Raw genomic sequence first — 19,264 nt, 5'->3', positions numbered from 1 at the left:
TTCCAAACCCAAAGACCTTAACTTACCTGTCAGACGTCTATGAAGGACAGTATCAAATGCTTTAGCAAAATCCAGAAACACTATATCCACAGCCATTCCTCTGTCAAGGCTTCTACTCACCTCTTCATAAAAGCAAATTAGATTGGTTTGACAACTTCTATCCTTAGTAAACCCATGCTGGCTATCACTTATAATACAATTATCCCCTATGTATTCCTGTATGTAATCCCTTATAAGTCCTTCAAACAATTTACCCACAATGCACGTTCGACTTACCGGTCTATAGTTTCCTGGGGAAGACCTAGAGCCCTTTTTGAAGATTGGCACCACATTCGCCTTGCGCCAGTCCCTTGCCACAATACCAGACACCAGTGAATCTCTAAATATCATGAACAGGGGTACAGATATTACTGAACTTAGTTCTCTAAGAACTCTTGGGTGCAATCCATCTGGCCCTGGAGATTTGCTTACATTTATATTACTTAACTTACCTTGTACCATCTCTACATTAAGCCAGTTCAGTTCAGTTATGGTGGGGAAACAAGAGTCTTGTTGAGTTTATATTTGTAATTTCACACTTAACTAGTCTTTTCTTTGGAAGCTTCTTTAGCTAGGAATGGTAACAGATGTCCACTTTTACATTCCAAAAGAATAATTTTGTTCCTGTTTTCAGCAGTTGACTGCCGAAAAAACACGAGGGGACGTCTCCTTTTAACTCCACATCATGAAGTAGAATATAACATCACTGATGATACCAGAGGACATTCAATTACTGCAGATATACCCATAGACCTTTACAGAGATTTATATACTGATTCCACTATTCACAATAAACCATCATCTGATCAGCCACCAATTTTTAAACAAGATACTGGTCACAGAGGTGGTAAAATATTTCCATGTTATATATGTAGTAAATATTTTAAGAAGAAATTGGGTCTATGCACACACAGGAGAGGTTATAGAAAAGAGAAGCAATTTTCGTGTTCCAAATGTTTCATCAGGAAATCAGCTCCAAATAAACATCAGATAAATCATACAAGGGAGAAGAAACTTTTATGTTCAGAATGTGGAAAGTGTTTATCGAAGAAACCAAATCTTGACCATCAAAGAGTTCACGCAGGAGAGAAGCCATATGCTTTTATAGAATGTGAGAACTGGTTTTCTAAAAAATCTAATCTTTTTGACCTTCACGGAACTCACATGGGAGAGAAGGCATTTTTGTGTTCAGAATGTGGGAAATGTTTTAACCAGAAGTCAGATCTTCTCAATCATCTAACTTTTCATACAGGGAAAAAAACATTTTCATCTACAGCTCGTGGGAAAGGTGTAAACCATCAAAAAAATTACATTGGGGACAAGCCATTTTCATGCCCAGAATGTGGAAAAAGTTTCACCAGAAAGTCTGTGCTTGTTGAACACCAGAAAACTCACACAGTAAAGAATGCAATTTCTTGTTCAGAATGCGGGAAATGTTTTACCCAGAAATCAAATCTATATAGACATCAAAGAAATCACAGAGGAGTGAAACCATTTTCATGTTCAGAATGTGGTAAATGTTTTACACAAAAGTCAAACCTTGTTGACCATCAAAGGACTCATACAGGAGAGAAACCATTTTCTTGTTCAGAATGTGGGAAATGTTTTACTCAGAAATCTAATCTGGTCCAGCATCAAAGCCGTCACACTGGAGAGAGGCCATTTTCATGTACAGAATGTGGGAAAAGTTTTTCCCAGAAATCAAACCTTGCATACCATCAAAGAACTCACAAAGGGGAGAAGCCATTTTCATGTTCAGAATGTGGAATATATTTTGCACAAAAATCTAAACTTCTTGAACATCAGAAACATCACACAGGGGAAGTGCCATTTTTAAATTTAGATGTGTGGAATACATTATATCCAGAAGTTGAATTGTGTTGACCATCAGAGAACAAAACAACAATTTTATGTTTGATATTTGTTGATTTCTGTGTAAAGTATTTTCCAAAATTAAAGGGGTACTCCACTGCCCCAGCATCCAGAACATTTAATTCCGAATGCTGGGTGTGGGCTGCGAGGGTCGTGACTTCACACCATGCCTCTTCGTGAAGTCACACCACGCCTCCTCAATGCAAGTCTATGGAATGCGGCGTGACGACCTCCACACCCCCTCCCATAGACTTGCATTGAGGGGGTATGTCATCAAAAGGGGTGTGGTCATGACGTCATGACCCTTGGAACCCACACCCAGCATTCAGAACTAAATGTTCCAGACGCTGGGGCAGTGGAGTACCCCTTTAAACATCAGAATCCTCAGCCAAAGGAGAGTTTTAATATTGGAAATGTACCCCTGATTTTTTTCTGGGGTAAGGAATAAGTTTTGGATTAAAAATTATGATAACAAATATGTTAGTCATCAAATAGAAGGAAGTTGTTTGAAACAACAATGATTCTATACACACAGGGGAATTTATCATTTGGTTTTAACCTGGTTTTGTGGTGTTCATTTGTCTCACAGTTTGTCTCAGATGCTGTTGTGAGACTTTTCATTGCGACTTTTGCTATAGAAGGTTTTTCTAAAAGAAAATATCAAGTCATGATTTTAGTTGATATCATGCAATGGTCAGGAATTTATATTATCTCAAAGACAAAAAACGCAGCCAGCACCACGTGCTACACGTCCACACATCCAAAATCAGCTCAGGATACCGGACCCATGTGTATCGATCTGGCAATGGCAGAGTGGCGCTACACGCCTGAGAATCCACAGCATATAATATAACTTCACACAAAGAGAAAGGAGACGTAGCGCTCACCTTTCCAGTTGCGGGCAGACCAGATTCAGGAATCCGCAGACCACATTGGTCCAAGCAGGGAGGCGGCAGATGGATCTGGGGGGAGTTCAGACATCGGGCCACGGACCGTATCACGCCCCTAGGCGCTTCGTCAGGCCGCTAAGACAAGCGGTCTGACGAAGCGCCTAGGGGTGTGATGCGGTCTGTGGCCCGACGTCTGAACTCCCCCCGGATCCATCTGCCGCCTCCCTGCTTGGACCAATGTGGTCTGCGGATTCCTGCATCTGGTCTGCCCGCAACTGGAACGGTGAGCGCTCTGCTTCTTTTTCTCTTTGTGTGAAGATAAGGAATTTATCATGTGCGACTTTTCAGTTTGTCGCATGTTTTGTCGCAACTGACCTTACTGAGGCTCAAATCTACACCAGTCCTGATTTGGCTTAGGGCTGGTTCACATCACATTTTCTCCCATACGGGAGCGCATACGGCAGGGGAGAGCTAAAACCTCGCGCTCCCGTATGCCTTTCTGTGCGCTCCCGTATGTAATTCATTTCAATGAGCCGGCCGGAGTGAAACGTTCGGTCCCGTCCGCTCATTTTTGCACCTTATGCGCTTTTTTCCCGGACCTAAAACTGTGGTAAACCACGGTTTTAGGTCCGGTTGTAAAAGCGCATACGGCACAAAAATTAGCCGACCGGACCAAACGTTTCACTCCGGCCGGCTCATTGAAATGAATTACATACGGAAGAGCATAGAAAGGCATACGGGAGCGTGAGGTTTTAGCGCCCCCCTGCCGTATGCGCTCCCGTATGGGAGAAAACGTGACGTAAACCCAGCCATACAAAACTGCAAGCAGCATCATTAAAAAGTCACAGAACAAAGTGGTGTACTGAAGTCAGAAACATGATCACCAACAGATTTATTACATGCCCTGCACCATGTAATAAATTTGGTGCAGGTACACAGTGTCCACCACATGAATCAATGGGGTAAAAAGATGATCACCTACACCACTCTTGATGAATACTCCCCACAAAGTTTTGGTGTTATCATTACCATATGTATATTCTTCAGGTACAAGTCCACTTTGGCTGAGTTGTCTGCGTAAATCGTGCTTACTAACTCCATAAAAGTGAACCCATACAGGATGCATAAAACAGAGGAAAAGAGTAGTTAAGTTAGACTGTTTCCAGCTGATGACCCTAAAAACCAAACATTTTATGAAAGTTTAATTTTTGAAGGGATGAATTTAAGTACACCAAACTATTTTAACATACTGTAATATAACTTTACTGTACGTCTTTTTAAATCTGAGATTTCTCTGCATGCTGTTCATTGTATCTTTTTCATGTATAATGTATACATTATTCAAATTAGTAAAAGTAATAATAAAATATATGGAACAGAAAGATGTACTATAAGGTTGAAACCTTTTGAATATAATTCTGAGGAAGTTCAACTATGCAGTTTGAGGGGGTGGGGTACAAATGTATCGCCAATTTATGGGATAATTTCCAATATTTCCTCCTTGTTGAGATACTTTTAGTGAGTAAATAAAGACTTTAGCTTAGGTCCATTTTTATTTATTTTTAAACAAAATAGTTTAGCGACTTGATAATTAGTCCCCAAAGTTAGAGTCCCTAGGACTGTCTGGGTTCGCTTTCCTCATTTAACCCCTAGTCACCCCTTAGTCACTTAATATTTGTAAATATTATCTATCTAAATAAATGTATATGGCATTACTCACTGTTTTAGCGTCGCAGGACCTGCGGGTCATGTGACGGGGTTACAGAACTCTATGATTTTGCTAAAGGACCTTTGGTGGTTCTAGTCAGGTGATCTAGTCAGGGACTCAAAGACCTGTCTGTAGCTATTGCAGCAAGAATGGACACTGGAGGAGCCAATGCTGGGCTTTAAACGGGCGTCCCCTGCTGTTTAGGACCGCACCCCAGGAGTAGCTGATGAAGGTCCAGAACCAACCGGCACCAAGAAAGGAGTGTCTATGTATGTTGCTCCTTGTCCTATGTACAGGTGATAGTCGAGGGGATCCGGTTGCAAGCGTTAATAGATACTTGGTCTCAGGTGCCCACTATTCCTCAGGGAGTTTTCTATAAATATTGGGGTCCAGAAAGGTTGTGTGAGCCTAAGGAGGCGGAGTTTAGAGTGATTGCAGGGAACGGGAAACCAGTACACAGGCATGGCTACTGGAAGCCCACGGTGCAGGTGGGAGAGCATGTGTTAGAAGGGCAGGGTGTAATTGTCACCAGTGTTAGAAATGAAGGGGCAGCTGACTTCATTTTAGGCATGAACATCATGAGGCACTGTTTTGATGACATTGTTAATTCATTGCATGCATCTCTCCCTCACATGTCACCTCCAGGCCGGTGAGCCGCACAACACCGCCTTAAGATACTCCAAGCGGAGCAGAAGTTTGTGAATCATCAGGGAGAAATCTGTCGAGTCAGGATCCAAGACATACGGGCTGTTGTCCTACAGCCCCAGGTAGAAACAGTTGTGTGGTGTCGTGCCCATCCTGGGGTGAAGAATCGGGATTACCAAGCACTCTTAGAGCCCATCATACTGGACGACTACCCCTTGGTGCGAGCGGCTAGAAGTCTGGTGACAGTCCGAAATGGGAAAGTGCCGGTGAGACTTATCAACCTCTCTGAAGTGGCCGCACGGCTATCCAAGTATACCCTGGTGGCTACGCTGCACCGTTTGGACGCAAAAGATGTGGTCTCGAAGTCGCAAGTTGTTCAACGAGGACCTGATCAGGACCCTGCAGAACCCTGGTGGGCCCAACTACAAATTGGGAATGAAGACACGCCCAAGGAACAGGTGGGAGGAGTCATCCAGGTAGCTAAGCAATACCAAGAAGCTTTCAGCAAGTTCCCTACTGACTTTGGCAGAACCACGATGATCCAGCATCGGATCCTCACTGGGAACAGTCCCCCCCCCCATTAAAGAGAGGCATCGCCCAGTGGCACCTGAGATGTATCAGACCATCAAAAAAATGCTAGTCGAAATGAAAGAAGCTGACGTTATCCAGGAGAGCCAGAGTCCTTGGGTGGCACCTTTGGTCCTTGTGAAGAAGAAGGACGGGACTATGCGTTTTTGTGTAGACTATGGCATAACCCACAAGGACGCTTACCCTCTTCCCCGTATTGAGGAATCTCTGACTGCTTTGGGGTCCGCTGCCTACTTCTCTACGCTGGACTTGACAAGTGGATACTGGCAAGTACCGATGGCAGAGGAAGACAAGGAGAAGACCGCATTTGTGACCCCCATGGGACTTTTCAAGTTCAAAATTATGCCCTTTGGACTGTGCAATGCACCTGCTACTTTCAACTCTTAATGGAGCGATGTTTAGGGCATCTCAACTTCCAGAGTGTTCTCTTATACCTAGATGACGTCATTGTCTATTCCCGGACATATCAGGAACATCTGAACCACTTGAAAGAAGTCTTCCAAGTTCTGATTCAACATGGGCTCAAGGTTAAACCCTCCAAGTGTCATCTGTTGAAGCCGCAAGTACACTATTTGGGGCATGTAGTCAGTGCCGAAGGTGTCCAGCCCGTTCCTGATAAAGTGAGTGCCACAAGGCATTGGCCTACCCCCAAGACGGTGCGAGACGTCCGAAGTTTCTCGGGATTTGCTGGCTATTACCGGCGGTTCATCCCACATTTTGCTCAAATAGCCGGGCCCTTGACCGAGCTACTGAGAGGCACTGCCCGGAAGAATTACAATGGAAGGTTACCGATACAGTGGGCCGAAGATCAGGAAAATGCCTTCCAAGCTTTAAAGTACCTTCTCACGGCACCCCCTATTCTGGCGTATCCTGACTACAGCCTGCCGTTCCGTCTGTATACAGATGCCAGCTTTGAAGGTCTGGGCGCAGTCCTATCTCAGGTCCAGAATGGTAAAGAGAGATTAATCGCCTACGCCAGCTGACACCTCCAAGGTGCGGAAAGGAATGACGCCAACTACAGCTCTTTCAAACTAGAGCTCCTGGCCTTAGTCTGGGCCATCACTGAGAAATTTAAAGACTATCTGGCCGCTACTCCCTTCACGGTCTATACCGATAACAATCCTTTGGCCCATTTGAACACTGCTAAGTTGGGGGCTCTGGAACAACGATGAGCCTCCCGGGTGGCCAATTACGAATTCTACATTAAGTACCGCAGCAGAAAAACCAACGTTAATGCGGATGTGCTTTCTCGTATTGCCCCGGGTGAAGAACCCCCCGCCGAAGATGTGTGGGAAGATGTAGAGATGCCCCCCTTCTACCAAAGGTTCGTGAGCCAGAGTGCTCTAACTGCCCAGGAGGGTGACGAGCCTAGACCTCTCAAATTCCCTGAAGATTTATCTACAGGGAAGACACTTCAGGACGAGAGTCGTATTATCGGGGATCTCTTGGACTATTGTCTTCACAAGAAAATACCCACTCGGCTTCACAAGTCGAACAGGGACTTTGAGTTAAAGCGGCTGTGGTGACAGAGGAATCGCCTATTCCTGCACAAAGGGTTGCTATACCGAAACTCCTTGGACCCAGTTTCCGGAGAACGCCTGCATCAAATCTTAGTCCCTCAAAGGGATGCGGCCATGGTCCTGAACGCATACCACGGCCAGTCAGGACATTTCGGGGTCCACAAGACTGAAGCCATGGTCCGGAGAAGGTTTTACTGGATAGGGATGTGGGGAGACATTGAGAAGTGGTGCGCTGAATGCTCTGTGTATAACGTCATTAAGAATCCCCGGAGGGATGCCAGGGCCCCTCTGCATCCCATCCGCACAGAAAGGCCTAACCAGATTGTTGCCTATGATCACGTGAAATTGACCCCCACTCGGTCTGGCTACTGCTACGCCCTGACCATGGTGGACCATTATTCCAAATGGGTGGTCGTGGTCCCTGTCAAGGACCTTACTGCCAAGACGGCTGCCCAACTCTTCTACAGTCACTGGATCCAACCTCTCGGGTGTCCTGAATCGGTTGTCATGGATCGGGGAACAGCCTTTGAAGCTCAGTTGTTCCAGGAACTTTGCCAGTTGCACGACTGCAGGAAACTTCGGACGACAGCCTACCATCCCCAGGGGAACGGTCTCTGTGAGAGGATCAATCAAGTGTTCATTCACATGCTCAGAGCCGCCTCTGTATCAAATCACGAAGAGTTGCCTCGGTTACTGCCCGAGCTCTATGAGATTTACAACAACACTGTTCATTGCTCTACGGGGTATACCCCCTTCTTCCTGATGATGGGTCGACATGGCCAGTTTGCCGAAGGATCGAGTCTTTGGGTTGCAAGTCCCTTTCAACAATTCCCCCCAAGTCTCTCAAGGTTGGGTCTCGGAGCATCAAAGGAGGATAGAAGAAGCCAGAGACATTGTTGAGAAGAAAATGGTTGAGGTCCATGGCCGCCAGCAGAAGGATTATAATCGGCATGCCTCAGCTCAGCCCTTGCAGCTTGGAGATAAAGTGTAACTTGTGTAACCCACAAGTTAGACTCTCTGTGGGAAACAGAACCTTATACTATTACTGCAATACCCTATCCTGAAACGGACGTGTATGAGGTACAGAAGGAAGTGTTTGAGCCCCAAGTAGTTCACAGGAATAGAATAAAAGCGTGCCTCAAAGAAGGTTTGCCCGGACCACCTCCGCCTACTCCTCCTCCAGCAAGACCAGTGAGAGAATATATACCTGGAGAAGGGATTCATCCTACCATGGACATCCCTTTGTTCTCCCCTAATCAGCCTGCCATGTATTGGGGTATGCCATGTCCAGCTCTACCCAGTCAACCACCATTGGTTGCTACACCCAGCACCAGTCCTGCTCCTGTGGCTACTCTCAGTCCTGCTGCACTTTCTACACCTGACTTCAGAGAATCTCCCAGTCCAACCGAAGATGTTACTACTGTGTCCAGCCCTCAAGCTGGTCCCTCGGGGACTGAAGTGTCTGCAGAATCGTTATGTGAAGAGACTCCTGAATGCTCTGAGGTGGTGTTGCGACGGTCTTAAAGGACTACACAGGGTAAACTACCCTTAAGATATCAAGACTAACTATTAAGCAGTACTTGCACACATAGTACCTTAAATTTCTCACTTAAATGTATTACCTCAGTCTTCTTCAGTACATACACAAAAACAAAAATATATTTCACATTCAAGAAACACTTAGGAATTGTAGCCTATTGATATTCAATTCCTGCCACTGTTAGTTACACTCATACTTCTCTTTTCTCTTTATTACGTGTGTGAGATTCTCTACCTGGCCAGTAGGTGCTCTTGCAAGCTTAAAGTTAAACACGTATTTCTAAAGGTAACCCTAGGTAAGGTTATACTGTTGTGTTCTAGGGGTAAGTAGCGTGTAGCCGATAAACCCTAGTAGCTAACCTTATTGGGAGAGAGCCTCAGGCAAGCCAATATACCCTTTTGTGTACTAACAGGTGACTCTTTGTGGTAAAACAAAAGTAAATGTGGTGAGATTTCAAAAAATGTTTAGTCAGCTTGAAACTAAAGGTATAGAGAGCTGTACCAATGTCTAGTTAGCCTCATAAATGTACAGAGAGCTAGAATAATGTCTAAGGAGCTAGAAACGTCTAGATAGCTTCGTAACATCTAGATAGCTTTGTAATGTCTAGATAGCTTCATAATGCCTAGATAGCTTTCTAATGTCGAGTAAGCTTCATAATCGTCGAGTAAAGATACTAGTCCCCTACCTTAGGGGACAGGCGTCGGGGTCGACTTGTTTTAAGTAAGGGGGTTTGTGGTGTCCCGGCACTATTTCATACTGTGCCTTGGTAATTAGTCCCCCAAGTTAGAGTCCCTAGGACTGTCGGGGTTCGCTTTCCTCATTTAACCCCTAGTCACCCCTTAGTCACTTAATATTTGTAAATATTATCTATCTAAATAAATGTATATGGCATTACTCACTGTTTTAGCATCGCAGGACCTGCGGGTCATGTGACCAGGTTACAGAACTCTATGGTTTTGCTAAAGAACCTTTGGTGGTTCTAGTCAGGTGATCTCCCACAATCCATTGTAACAGTGAGTGACAGCTGATTGGACCAATCCAAAACGGCCAGCCCCTGCCCATATAAGGGAGCTGCACCATATTGTCGCTCTCTTGTTCCTGCGCTGCCAAGCAAGCAGCATCATTGCTCTTGGGTTGCTGACTTTGGACGAGGTAGGACCTCCGCAGCTTACAAGACAAATTACTAGGCCCAAAGCCTTGTGGCTTAGGCCTGCGCTAGTGACGGATAGTTCTTACAATTCCCCTCTATCTCCGCAAGATCTCTGGACCTAATCCAACCCCTAAATCCGGCGGGTCTATGCAAATACAATCCTCAAAATCTAAAGAGAACTTTCCGGTCCTAAGCATCTGTCAACCACTGCTGTGCTGTTTGTAAACACTCTGTTATTTGAACTGTTACCGTTACTGCATATACAGAAAATCTTCAGTAAGTATTCCTGCAAGTTTTAAGTTCAGCACTGCTGTGGACAATCTATTTATTTTACACTCTCCTATCGCTCTTGGGAAGGGTGGCGATAGGCCCAGCATCACTACAGAGTTTTAACCCTCACCCTGGCATTAACAAGGGTTAATAGCGCCCTTTATTATACAGAACTGCAACACCCCAACTACCCTACACCCCCCCAGGCTTACCACACAAAATATACATAATAATCCAGGCAAAAGGAGGTGGGAGAGAGAGGGTAAACCAGGGGATAGGGCCAGGAGATTGGGGACTAAGTTGCATTTTGTTCAATAAGAAGACTTGTCTGTTGTTTGGAGGTAACAATTTGCTAAATTTTTAAGAAATAATTGAAGTTCTTTCATTGGATCATACTTATGATTATTCCAAAACATATATGCATACTGGCTAGACACGTTCAACTTCATTTCTAAACTCTCAGCCCAAAGATTAATGCCTGACCCAGGTCTGTTGTTTCCGAACATAGACATTATTCCAGTAGATTTGCAGGTAGTAGTAATACATATTATTTTAGCTTCTAGACTTACTGTAGTAAACTTCTAGGACATAGCATTGAAACTATGAATTCCATACTTGCAAATTTTCCTTTCTTCAGAAGGAAGAAACTCCTACTAGCCAAGCCAGAATATTTGAGAAAAGCAAATTTACATACTTGTATCCTGTGTAGCATTGCCTGAAAATAAATCTCCATACTATAATAAGGCCATAACCAAATTGGGGACCTCTAAGTTAACCAGATTACACATGTGTGGCCATTTGTGCCCTATGACAACTCCTACTTACCGATTTTATTTTAACATAATTAATATGGTTAATTCCTGACGAACATGAACAGTGTAGTTTGTTGTGTTACACTGTTTACACAACCCTGTTTGTCCTCTATGGGAATTAAATAAAGAGCAGAATACATCCTGTTCGGCTGATTTCTGCTACCTGACTACCTCCCACAGCCGCAAGCAGGTTGGAGGGAGTCAAGGTGGGATGCCCATCTAGAGTATATCCTGTCGCAGACAAGAATACCCCCTTTAAAGTATTACTGCCATTTAACCCCTTGGGGATGGAGCCCATTATGACCCTAAGGACGGGAGCATTTTTTGCAAATCTGACCACTGTCACTTTAAGCATTAATAACTCTGGGATGCTTTAACTTATAAATTTGATTCTGAGAATGTTTTTTGTGACAAATTCTACTTTATGGTAGTGGTAAATTTTCGTCCATACTTGCATCATTTCTTGGTGAAAAAAAAATTTGATGAAAAGTTTGAAAATTTTGCATTTTTCTAACTTTGAAGCTCTCTGCTTGTAAGGAAAATAGACATAACAAATAAATAATATATTGATTCACATATACAATATGTCTACTTTATGTTTTCATCAAAAAGTTGACATGTTTTTACTTTTGGAAGACATCAGAGGGCTTCAAAGTTCAGCATCAATTTTCCAATTTTTCACAAAATTTTCAAAATCGTAATTTTTCATGGACCAGTTCAGTTTTTAAGTGGATTTGAAGGGCCTTCATATTAGAAATACCCCACAAATTACGCAATTATAAAAACTGCACCCCTCAAAGTATCCAAAATGACATTCAGTAAGTGTGGTAACCCTTTAGATGTTTCACAGGAATAGCAGCAAAGTGAAGGAGGAAATTCTAAATCTTCATTTTTTACACTCGCATGTTCTTGTAGACCCAGTTTTTGAATTTTTACAAGGTAATAGGAGAAATATCCCCCCAAAATTTGTAACCCAATTTCTCTCGAGTAAGGAAATACCTCATATGTGTATGTCAAGTGCTCGTCGGACGCAGTAGAGGGCTCAGAAGGGAAGGAGCAACAATGGGATTTTGGAGAGGGATTTTTGCTGAAATGGTTTTTGGGGGGCATGTCACATTTAGAAAGCCCCTATGGTGCCAGAACAGCAGAAAACCCCACATAGCATACCATTTTGGAAACTACACCCCTCAAGGGGTCCAGTTAACCTTAACACCCCACAAGTGTTTGACGACTTTTCGTTAAAATCGGATGTGTAAATGAAAAAAAAAATTTCACAAAAGTGCAGTTTTTTCGCCAAATTAACCATTTTTACAAAGGGTAATGGGAGAGAATGCCCCCAAAAATTTGTAACCCCATCTCTTCTGTGTATGGAAATACCCCATGTTAGGACTTAAAATGCTCTGCGGGTGAACTACAATGCTCAGAAGAGAAGGAGCGCCATTGAGCTTTTGTAATGAGAATTCATTTGGAATCATAGTCAGGGGCCATGTGCGTTTACAAAGCCCCCCGTGGTGCCAGAACAGTGGACCCCCCCACATGTGACCCCATTTTGGAAACTACACCCCTCACAGAATTTAATAAGGGGAGCAGTGAGTATTTACACCCCAATGGCATTTGACAGATCTTTGGAACAGTGGGCTGTGCAAATGAAAAATTAAATTTTTCATTTTCATGGACCACTGTTCCGAAAATCTGTCAGACACCTGTGGGGCGTAAATGCTCACTGCACCCCTTAATACATTACATGAGGGGTGTAGTTTCCAAAATGGGGTCACATGTGGGGGGGGGCACTGTTCTGGCACTATGGGGGCTTTGTAAACACACAGGGCCTTCAATTCTGGACTAATTTTCTCTTCAAAACCCCAATGGTACTCCTTCTCTTCTGAGCATTGTAGTTCGCCCACAGAGCAATTTACATCCACATATGGGGTATGTTCTTAATCAGCAGAAATGGGGTTACAAATTTTGGGGGGCTTTTTTCCTATTTACCCTTGTGAAAATGAAAAATTTAGGGTAACACCAGCATTTTAGTGAAAAACATATTTTTTTTCATTTTCCCATCTAAATTTTATGAAATATCGTCAAACACCTGTGGGGTGTTAAGGCTCACTATAACCCGTGTCACGTTCCGTGAGGGGTGTAGTTTCCAAAATGGGGTCACATGTGGGTATTTATGTTTTTGCGTTTATGTCAGAACCGCTGTAAAATCAGCCACCCCTGTGCAAATCACCAATTTAGGCCTCAAATGTACATGGTGCACTCTCACTCCTGAGCCTTGTTGTGCACCCGCAGAGCATTTTACGCCCACATATGGGCTATTTCCATACTCAGCAGAAATTGCGTTACAAATTTTGGGGTTCGTTTTTTGCTTTTACCGCTTGTGAAAATAAAAAGTATGGGGCAACACCAGTATGTTAGTGTAAAATGTTTTATTTTTTTACACTAACAGGCTGGTGTAGCCCCCAACGTTTCCTTTTCATAAGGGATAAAAGGAGAAAAAGCCCCCCAAAATTTGTACTGAAGTGAGAGAGCGCCATGCGCATTTGAGGACTAAATTGGGAATCACTGGTTTAGAATACCCCTATGCAATTCCTAAACAGGGTGCCTCCAGCTGTTGCTAAACTGCCAGCATGCCTGGACAGTCAGTGGCTGTCCAGAAATGCTGGGAGTTGTTGTTTCGCAACAGCTGGAGGCTCCGTTTTGGTAACACTGCCGTACAATATGTTTTTCATTTTTATTGGGGGGGGGGGGACAGTGTAAGGGGGCGTATATGGGTTTTTTACCCTTTATTTTGTGTTAGTGTAGTGTTTTTAGGGTACATTCGCAGAGGCGTGCTACGGTGAGTTTCACGCTAGGAGTTTGTGCTGCGGCGAAAAATTTGCCGCAGCCCAAACTTCAAGTAGGAAACTTTCTGTAAACCTGTCCGTGTGAATGTACCCTGTATGTTCACATGGGGGGGGGGGGGGGGGGCAAACCTCCAGCTGTTTCAAAACTACAACTCCCAGCATGTACTGACAGACTGTGCATGCTGGGAATTGTACTTTTGCAACAGCTGGAGGCACACTGGTTGGAAAACCTTCAGTTAGGTTCTGTTACCTAACTCAGTATTTTCCAACCAGTGCGCCTCCAGCTGTTGCAAAACTACAACTCCCAGCATGTACTGATTGCCTAAGGGCATGCTGGGAGATGTAGTTATGCAACAGCTGGAGGTATGCAACTACAACTCCCAGCATGCCGAGACAGCTGTTTGCTGTTTGGGCATGCTGGGATTTGCAGTTTTGCAACATCTGGAGGGTTATAGCTTATAGACCACTGCACAGTGATCTCCAAACTGTGACCCTCCAGATGTTGCAAAACTACAAATCCCAGCATGCCCAGACAGCAAACAGCTGTGTGGGCATGCTAGGAGTTGTAGTTTTGAAAGATCGAGGGATACAGTTTAGAGACCACTGTATAGTGGTCTCCAACTGTAGCCCTCCAGCTGTTGCAAAACTACATATTCCAGCATGCCCAAACAGCTATCTGGGCATGCTGGGAGTTGTAGTTTTGCAACATCTGGAGGGCTACAGGTTAGAGACCACTTACCGGCTTCCGTAGGATCCAGGGAGCCGACCTCTTCTGCCGCACGACATCGCTGCCCGCCGATTTCCGTCGCCAGCTGCCTCCGGATGGTAAGAAGAGCTTCGTCTCCAATCCTCTGTCGTTTCCCTGTCCTGCCCCGCCTATTGTGGGTGGGCAGGACGGGGAAAACGAAAGTTAACACCCCCCCCCGCCCCCGTTCTGCTATTGGTCGTCGCTTCTGACGACCAATACCAGGGATAGGGGGTGTGGCACCCCTGACACCTCACTCCTATCCCTTCAGGGGGATCGTAGGTGTCTTAGACAACCACGATCCCCCTTATATTCCGGGTCACCATAGAAACGTAATGACCCGGAATTGGCGCAAATCGCAAGTGTGAATTCACTTGCGATTTGCGCCGATCGCCGACATGGGGGGGTCTGATGACCCCCCCGGGCATTTGCGTGAGGTGCCTGCTGATCGATATCAGCAGTCACCCCGGTGCGGTCCCCGCCCGGCAGGGACCGAAATTCCCACGGGCGTATCCATACGCCCTTCGCCCTATAGTACCAGGACGCAAGGGCGTATGCATACGCCCTTCGTCCCCAACAGGTTAAATAAACTCTGGACATGTCAAAGGTTTATATCAGTCGTGGTCTCAGTCCGGAAAAACCCTCTATGGCTCTATATAGTCGGGTGAAGCAAGCGGCTGCATTCACTCCCTGGCTAGCAACCTGATCGAACTGATTGCGCACAGCCATGCCTCTTCTGACAAAATCTTCATATCGGTGGAGGTCTCAAAACTGAGATAACAATGAAAACGTGTTTTGTCTGCATTTTTTAGGAATTTGAAGGTTCATTACTAAATGCTAGTGAGAATCAAAGTTTCAAATATATTTTTTAGATTATGGTCTTAGTTTGCCCTGATGGTGTCATTAAAGGGGTACTACAGTGGGGGGGAAAAATTTCAAATCAACTGGTGCCAGAAAGTTAAACAGATTTGTAAATAACTTCTATTTTAGGGTACGTTCACACTACGGAATTCTACGAGCACTGCATAGCCGTCAATGGTGAAGGCTCAGTGCCCTGCGGCCCTAGCGCCGAAATATTTTTGGCGGCGGCCGTCAGACTGAATCTCTGCTCACTGAATTCAGCAAGCGGAGATTCCGCAGTGTGAACACACCATAAACATCTTAATCCTTCTAGTAATTATCAGCTTCTGTATTTTCCAGTGGAAGTTGTGTCGTTTTTCTCAGTCTGACCACAACGCTCTTTGCTGCCACCTCTGTTTGTGCCATAAACTGTCCAGAGCAGCAGAGGTTTGTTAGGGTAATTTGCTTCTACTCTCTTTTCCATCTGAGTACCCTTTTAATATGGCCAGATGCCATGTGCATAAATCTGTATAATTTCTTCCAAAAATAGTTCCACACCTGTCTTTAGGTTGTGTGTGTGGTATTGCATCTCTGTTTTATTGAAGTAAATAGAGCCAAGTTGTAATACTACACACAACCCAAGGACAGGTGTGTTGTTGTTGTTGTTTTTGGAAAACAAGAAGTGTGTTGTTGTTTTTGGTAACAAGAAGCAATCTACTTAGAGCTGACTGTTGCCTACAGGTCTCACCCACTTGTTTGAAGGGGTTTTCAGATTTTGATTAAAAGAACAAACTACAGCCTGCTAGGTGTGTAAAAAAAAATATTATATATATATATATATATATATATATATTGTTACGCCGAGCGCTCCGGGTCCCCGCTCCTCCCCGGAGCGCTCGCTTCACTCTCCCCGCGGCAGCGCTCCGGTCACGTCCTCTGACCCGGGGCGCTGCGATTCCGCTGCCAGCCGGGATGCGATTCGCGATGCGGGTAGCGCCCGCTCGCGATGCGCACCCCGGCTCCCCTACCTGACTCGCTCTCCGTCTGTTCTGTCCCGGCGCGCGCGGCCCCGCTCCCTAGGGCGCGCGCGCGCCGGGTCTCTGCGATTTAAAGGGCCACTGCGCCGCTGATTGGCGCAGTGGTTCCAATTAGTGTGTTCACCTGTGCACTTCCCTATATCACCTCACTTCCCCTGCACTCCCTTGCCGGATCTTGTTGCCTTAGTGCCAGTGAAAGCGTTCCTTGTGTGTTCCTTGCCTGTGTTTCCAGACCTTCTGCCGTTGCCCCTGACTACGATCCTTGCTGCCTGCCCCGACCTTCTGCTACGTCCGACCTTGCTTTTGCCTACTCCCTTGTACCGCGCCTATCTTCAGCAGCCAGAGAGGTGAGCCGTTGCTAGTGGATACGACCTGGTCACTACCGCCGCAGCAAGACCATCCCGCTTTGCGGCGGGCTCTGGTGAAAACCAGTAGTGGCTTAGAACCGGTCCACTAGCACGGTCCACACCAATCCCTCTCTGGCACAGAGGATCCACTACCTGCCAGCCGGCATCGTGACAGTAGATCCGGCCATGGATCCCGCTGAAGTTCCTCTGCCAGTTGTCGCTGACCTCACCACGGTGGTCGCCCAGCAGTCACAACAGATAGCGCAACAAGGCCAACAGCTGTCTCAACTGACCGTTTTGCTACAACAGTTACTACCACAGCTTCAGCAGTCATCTCCTCCGCCAGCTCCTGCACCTCCTCCGCAGCGAGTGGCCGCTCCTGGGATACGCTTATCCTTGCCGGATAAATTTGATGGGGACTCTAAGTTTTGCCGTGGCTTTCTTTCCCAATGTTCCCTGCATCTGGAGATGATGTCGGACCTGTTTCCCACTGAAAGGTCTAAGGTGGCTTTCGTAGTCAGCCTTCTGTCCGGAAAAGCCCTGTCATGGGCCACACCGCTCTGGGACCGCAATGACCCCGTCACTGCCTCTGTACACTCCTTCTTCTCGGAAATCCGAAGTGTCTTTGAGGAACCTACCCGAGCCTCTTCTGCTGAGACTGCCCTGTTGAACCTGGTCCAGGGTAATTCTTCCGTTGGCGAGTATGCCGTACAATTCCGTACTCTTGCTTCAGAATTGTCCTGGAATAATGAGGCCCTCTGCGCGACCTTCAAAAAAGGCCTATCCAGCAACATTAAAGATGTTCTGGCCGCACGAGAAATTCCTGCTAATCTACATGAACTTATTCACCTAGCCACTCGCATTGACATGCGTTTTTCCGAAAGGCGTCAGGAACTCCGCCAAGATATGGACTCTGTTCGCACGAGGCGTTTCTTCTCCTCGGCTCCTCTCTCCTCTGGTCCCCTGCAATCTGTTCCTGTGCCTCCCGCCGTGGAGGCTATGCAGGTCGACCGGTCTCGCCTGACACCTCAAGAGAGGACACGACGCCGTATGGAGAACCTCTGCCTGTACTGTGCTAGTACCGAACACTTCCTGAGAGATTGTCCTATCCGTCCTCCCCGCCTGGAAAGACGTACGCTGACTCCGCACAAAGGTGAGACAGTCCTTGATGTCTACTCTGCTTCTCCACGTCTTACTGTGCCTGTGCGGATGTCTGCCTCTGCCTTCTCCTTCTCTACAGTGGCCTTCTTGGACTCTGGATCTGCAGGAAATTTTATTTTGGCCTCTCTCGTCAACAGGTTCAACATCCCGGTGACCAGTCTCGCCAGACCCCTCTACATCAATTGTGTAAATAATGAAAGATTGGACTGTTCCATACGTTTCCGCACGGAGCCCCTTCTTATGAGCATCGGATCTCATCATGAGAGGATTGAACTTTTGGTCCTCCCCAATTGCACCTCGGAAATTCTCCTTGGACTTCCCTGGCTTCAACTTCATTCCCCTACCCTGGATTGGTCCACTGGGGAGATCAAGAGTTGGGGGTCCTCTTGTTCCAAGAACTGTCTAAAACCGGTTCCCAGTAACCCTTGCCGTAACTCTGTGGTTCCTCCAGTAACCGGTCTCCCTAAGGCCTATATGGACTTCGCGGATGTTTTCTGCAAAAAACAAGCTGAGACTCTACCTCCTCACAGGCCTTATGATTGCCCTATCGACCTCCTCCCGGGCACTACTCCACCCCGGGGCAGAATTTATCCTCTCTCTGCCCCAGAGACTCTTGCCATGTCCGAATACGTCCAGGAGAATCTAAAAAAGGGCTTTATCCGTAAATCCTCCTCTCCTGCCGGAGCCGGATTTTTCTTTGTGTCCAAAAAAGATGGCTCCCTACGTCCTTGCATTGACTACCGCGGTCTTAATAAAATCACGGTTAAGAACCGCTACCCCTTACCCCTCATCTCTGAACTCTTTGATCGCCTCCAAGGTGCCCACATCTTCACTAAATTGGACTTAAGAGGCGCCTATAACCTCATCCGCATCAGAGAGGGGGACGAGTGGAAAACGGCATTTAACACCAGAGATGGACACTTTGAGTATCTGGTCATGCCCTTTGGACTGTGCAACGCCCCTGCCGTCTTCCAAGACTTTGTCAATGAAATTTTTCGTGATCTGTTATACTCCTGTGTTGTTGTATATCTGGACGATATCCTAATTTTTTCTGCCAATCTAGAAGAACACCGCCAGCATGTCCGTATGGTTCTTCAGAGACTTCGTGACAACCAACTCTATGCCAAAATTGAGAAATGTCTGTTTGAATGCCAATCTCTTCCTTTTCTAGGATATTTGGTCTCTGGCCAGGGACTACAGATGGATCCAGACAAACTCTCTGCCGTCTTAGATTGGCCACGCCCCTCCGGACTC

The 19,264-nt window shown here is 45.8% G+C and overlaps 1 protein-coding gene across 1 annotated transcript in view; it reads left to right on the top strand.

Annotated features, from left to right (window-relative positions):
• Positions 1-19,264, top strand: part of LOC130283193 (uncharacterized) — a 113,905-nt gene that overhangs the window by 26,480 nt on the left and 68,161 nt on the right. The window contains exons 7-11 of the mRNA XM_056532397.1: positions 674-1,916; positions 5,240-5,612; positions 6,213-6,693; positions 7,327-7,763; positions 8,523-8,765. Of these exons, the coding sequence (XP_056388372.1) occupies positions 674-1,916; positions 5,240-5,612; positions 6,213-6,693; positions 7,327-7,763; positions 8,523-8,765 (2,777 nt within the window). The remainder of the gene's footprint in view (positions 1-673; positions 1,917-5,239; positions 5,613-6,212; positions 6,694-7,326; positions 7,764-8,522; positions 8,766-19,264) is intronic.

The sequence above is a fragment of the Hyla sarda genome, chromosome 7, assembly GCF_029499605.1.
Source record: "Hyla sarda isolate aHylSar1 chromosome 7, aHylSar1.hap1, whole genome shotgun sequence".
NCBI lineage: Eukaryota > Metazoa > Chordata > Amphibia > Anura > Hylidae > Hyla > Hyla sarda.
The sequence above is the reverse complement of the archived record's forward strand: the minus strand, read 5'-3'. Positions and strand labels throughout refer to the sequence as shown.